This window comes from Anopheles moucheti, chromosome 3 (genome assembly GCF_943734755.1).
Source record: "Anopheles moucheti chromosome 3, idAnoMoucSN_F20_07, whole genome shotgun sequence".
Classification (NCBI taxonomy): Eukaryota; Metazoa; Arthropoda; class Insecta; order Diptera; family Culicidae; genus Anopheles; species Anopheles moucheti.
The window spans coordinates 82,317,899-82,322,923 of record NC_069141.1 but is presented as its reverse complement, the minus strand read 5'-3'; the positions used below and the strand labels follow the sequence as shown (position 1 = coordinate 82,322,923).

The following is a 5,025-nucleotide window of genomic DNA, read 5'->3' as shown; positions in this document are numbered from 1 at the left end:
CTGGTACCTACGCGAACATACGCGATGAAAGGTACTCACCCGTAGGGAGTTTTCAGCGCAGGTTTTTCGTCCGATAGAAGGGAGAGCGTTACACATTTTTTTAAATCGAAATGTTGCCAAAGTATATTCTCGACTCTGCAGTACATTATGGATGAGTTTAATGGGACTTTTTAGTACCTTTCAAATTTAAGTAATTTGCCAACAATGTACAGTGTAACGAGAAATAAGTAATACAGGTAGAAGGTTAATTAATTACACTCTACGTTAAAAATTCCATGCAAAAATTTAAGCTGAGATGCAATAGAATATAATAATGAAACAATAGAGTTGCAAAAATATGTTTATAATTTAATATCATACAATCGCATTCTTCGCGTACTCAACTTCCAGATCGTTTCGTAAATTTCAATTGTCTTTCCACCAATTCACTTATTATTCGCTACGTATTCCGCCATCGTGAGGAACCCGTGCGTGGTCTCGCTAAGTATCTCACCCATTTGCGATTCGGGTACGTCATACCCATAGCTACCACCGGCACCCGTTTCGAGCGTAAACACCAAATCGGGCTGAACGGTACCGGCCACAAAGTCGATGCTACTACCCGAGGCGGCCGGTTGCAACAGTCCGGCACCTCCAGTGGTAAAGATACGTCCATTCTGACTCATCAACGCAAGGGCCACGCTGTTGCCGAGGGTGCGCAGCTCGGCCACATTGCTCGGATGGGTCATGGCACTGTGCGAGAACGGGTACAGCACCATCTGATCGGCGGACTGGATGCTGAGGTACAGGACCAGATTATCACTGTTGCTTTGGATGAGATCCCGCATGGCGGCCGTTTCCGGGGCTGAAAAGGCACCAGTACCGACATAGCTATCCGAACAAGCCTGTGCGCCAACAAAACTATCTTATTAGCAAGTATGAGAGTGTTGAATGATTGGTGCAGAACTTACATCAGTGCTTCCTGCAACGGTATTCCAGAGGTAACCAAAATTACGGGTTAGATCAATTCCAAAACATCCGTTCCCATTCACGCTGCGTGACTTCAGCCAGTGGCGGTTGGTGGTGGTGCGTGAGTACTCGTAACCGTCCGGGTTGAGCAGCGGCACAACCAGGAAGTTGACGTTATCCAGAATGTGTCCGAACTCGTAATAATGCTCGACGATCTCGTGCAGAATGTAGTTAGCAGACATCGGAGAGATCCATTCGCGTCCGCGTATGCCTGCTTCGACGATGACTAATGGTCGATTGGCGACGTTGTCCTTGCTGACGCGGATCGCACGAATTGGACGTCCTTCCGTACTGGTGCCAACGTTAACTGCGGTCGCTAGCGTCGGGAACTCGCTGGTAAGCTCACCGATGTATTCGTCGATCTAAATCAACCAAGATTATAAAATTGTTTTCAAAGCAGCGGATCAGTGTAGGAATTACCTCCTGGGCAGTCCAGTAGTGGTTAAAGTCAAGTGTTGCCCCTGCCACAAGGGCCACAAGCAAGGGTAGTACGAGCAGACTGCGCATCTTAGACAACACTGGTACCGAGGTGCCGAATGTAAGCCCGAATTCGTTTGGCTGTTCTGGAGCTCTCCCGTTCCGCTTATATATCGTTCCCGTTGCATATCGCTCAACATTGTAGCAAGATAGCAAAAGTCAGATGATGTTGCACACTCGTGCACGCTCTGTAAATTCAGCAGGATCACGTTTGCAATGCTTAACCAGTGTATATCAGTCGTGGACAATCAGCATATCGTGTAACGCCGTGCTAATTGCCGCCACCCATTTAATGACGATTGCTTCAAATCGACGGATTGTATCGCTAATCACCATCCGTTATCATGGTTAGCCGTTTTGTAGCGTTTACTACAATCTTGACGCAGGTGTTAGCATCTAGGGGCAACGGATAACGGTGACCCGTTACAATTGGTGGTCGCCTTCAAACGGTCTGTTTGTTAGGAAAAGTCATTAACGAATCTTTCTCAGAAAACGGCAATAAATCGATCCAATGATTAAGATTAAAGGTCAGTTACTGTGATAGTATCATATCAGGGACGGGTTGTGTAATAGATATAAGGGAGACTCGATTGATAAGTAACCATGTGGTTCATGGTATGACACATAATTCTACTCTCTCTCTGTCTCTTTTCTGTGTAGACATGGCCTGATCATCAATCCATTTCTAGCTGCATCCAATCTCTCATCACCAGGTCTAACTCTACTTGATACAGCCAACGAGCTCGCAGCGACCCTCGATTCTGACGAGCATTTTTCCTAACTGAGAGCCCATAGAGAGCATGATTTCCCATCAAAATGTGCCCCCAGATTTCGTTGATAAGGTGTTTATCCAAAATTACGATCGTACTAGCAGAGCTCCTCAGTAGCAAAGCAGAGTTATGATTCAAAATCGATTGTATTAATCGCCTGAAAGTATGTACATTGTTGCTTCGAGCTAGACAGCTTTATCATCAGTGTTAGTCATGAGAAACTCCTATTAGTGGCCTGATTAAATCGAGACAAAGGTACGTTTCCATCAGGCATTCGCTGTTGTCTGCAATAGACAAGAAGAATTTAGTGCAAATAACTCGAAATAAAGTATTAAGATATGCATACCACGGCAACGTCTGCATATCGTTTCAACCGTCAGGAATTTCAACGCCAAATGTTGCGGTAAATCAAAATGAGAAACAATTAAAAGCGCATTGTTACAATCATCACAATGCAGCAACATTGCAATCATCACCATGCCAGTAAACATCTTGAAAAGCACAATTCACATTTGGATTGATTACAAGCTGTTGCCGAACCGCGAAGCAAAAGCATCATGCAAAGCACTTGAAATGGGTAAGTAAACGTTTTAAGGCATTGCCATAATCCGATCCGATGACATTGGTATGCTAAACGAGCTACTAGCACACGCCGACCAGGCATAACTCATCGACACATTGTTCGGTAATTATTCGTTATTGTTTGCCATGATTTATGGACGCAATTAATTAGAACTTTCCATTTCATTGTCCTTCGAGGAGCAGCAGCAAGGGGTGTAGTATACTGTGTTGCTTTTGCATAACGAATGGCACCCACCAGCTGACCGCAGGCTAATCGATTTCAAGGGACATTGCTGAGTACGCGTTACATTTCGTGCAATGGATCGTGTATAACGCTGGTCACGGTACTGTCAGCTACTAAAGTGGATCTATCCGGATCATTTTCACTGAATGACTTTCTCATAAGGTAAAACAAACATGGTTGAGTCTAATCTGAAACATAGTAAATATACTGGATGTGGATTTTTTTGTCCAGTATAAATAAAAGATACTCCATCCATCTTTCCAAAGCTGGAGCTTTCCAATATGGTAGATAGTAGTAGGGTTTTCGGTAAACCATAGTCCAAACAACCTGTAAACCAGATCAGGGCACTCCAGTGGTCACGAAGTGAGAGATAAAATTTAATCCTTTATAAATCTTTTCCACCGGCAGCATTCTTACATGCTGTTCTCTCTCAACGTACCGACCCGGCAGGAGGTGGGAGTTTGTTTGTTTGCTTATGGTTCCCATACGATGCATAACTTATGCATTCTCTCCACATCCCTTGGGAGGCGTTTTGAGGGTGTTTTAAACTGCCAACCGGTTGAAGTGTTGAAGCACTGTGGCTTACAGGTACAGCTGCTTACAGGAATATTCGTACAAGATATTTACGGAGCATCAGAAGATTACAAATAACGTTGGGCTAAAAGTTTAAATAGTTTAAAAGTTCTTGTAAAATGTCTAAAAATACTAAAAAACGTTCTGTTTATTACTTTTAAGTTATAATTTACATAGTTAATAAGTTTTATCTTATAATATTATTTTAAAAGAGCTGTATTTATCAACCAATGATCGATTAAGACGAAATCGTAACCAAAGAGCGGATAATGTCAGTTTAGCGAGCAGAAATTGATCGTAACCTGCAACATCAAGGTATAATCTCTGCTAACATGGTAGGTTAAGGTACCGACGTGTTCCATAGTATCCCCATATCCTTGTGTGATAATTCGATTGGATATGAAAATGAAGTTTGACTCAATTTTTACGATTCTCTGCTTATTGTTCCCATTCCATCCACATGAGCGGTCCTCCATTTCCCTCCTCAAGTACACACACCTATGTGCAGCATACGGCTGATGATCACAAAAAAGCGACACTTTCGCTTGGTAACGATATGCATAACGAACGTATTTTGTTTCAATATTCATGCAATACGAGAGTGGCAGTTATGCTGATTTCCATGCCTTCTTCCCATTGCTACCATTTTCCGATCTCCCTCGGGGGTGCTTTCTTGAGGAAGTGGCGTTACAACTCCGTAACTCAATACACACCGTACGATTGCCAGTATCGGTAGAAAAAAAGCCAAACGAAAAAGATAACGATAACAAAGCAACTAAAAAAGGGAAGAAAGTTGTTCTTCCCTCCATTGCGGGTAGTCACGTTTTGGGTCAATTTTCCTTTTTGATTTCCTTCATCGGAATGCACGCTCCGTTCGTGTTGTTCGGGTGTGAAAATGATAGTAAATCAGCCAATAAGCACAAAAACGGTGCTACCGCGCGGCAAGGAAGGCCACGCGCTTATCAGTAAAATCGATAGAGACGGAGCAGAAAACCATCTGGGCCTGGAACATCGGCGTTGGCTGCACTGTTTGCATATGGGTGGAAGGGAAAATGTGGGAGGCAATGTAAATGAATATTTGCAAATGATTTACGATTTGCAACTGGAGGCTCATTAGATTTGGCCTTGATAATGGAATCACATTTGTGTATCATTCGATCGCCGTCTATCGGAATGAGTTGAGAGGGAGTTTGTGGACTCATTTTTTGTTGTGTGCAATACGAAATTTCAATGGATTTTTGTTTGTAAAATTTTTAGATTTTAGACAATCATAAAACAAATGCAATTTTAAAAATATTTTTTAAATTCATCCATTTATTAGTATTTTATCAACGTAAAGAACATATTTGACACACTTTAAACGATATATTTTATAAGGCGTCTTTAATACTA

The 5,025-nt window shown here is 42.5% G+C and overlaps 1 protein-coding gene across 1 annotated transcript; it reads right to left on the bottom strand.

The window, feature by feature from the left end:
* Window positions 1-425: 425 nt before the first annotated feature.
* LOC128304802 (carboxypeptidase B-like) lies at window positions 426-1,554 on the bottom strand. The gene is made up of 3 exons (XM_053042041.1): window positions 1,429-1,554; window positions 951-1,370; window positions 426-884 (listed from the first exon to the last, which is right to left on the bottom strand). The coding sequence occupies exons 1-3, from the start codon at window positions 1,513-1,515 to the stop codon at window positions 426-428; spliced, it is 966 nt and encodes a 321-aa protein (XP_052898001.1). The 5' UTR covers window positions 1,516-1,554.
* Window positions 1,555-5,025: the final 3,471 nt, after the last annotated feature.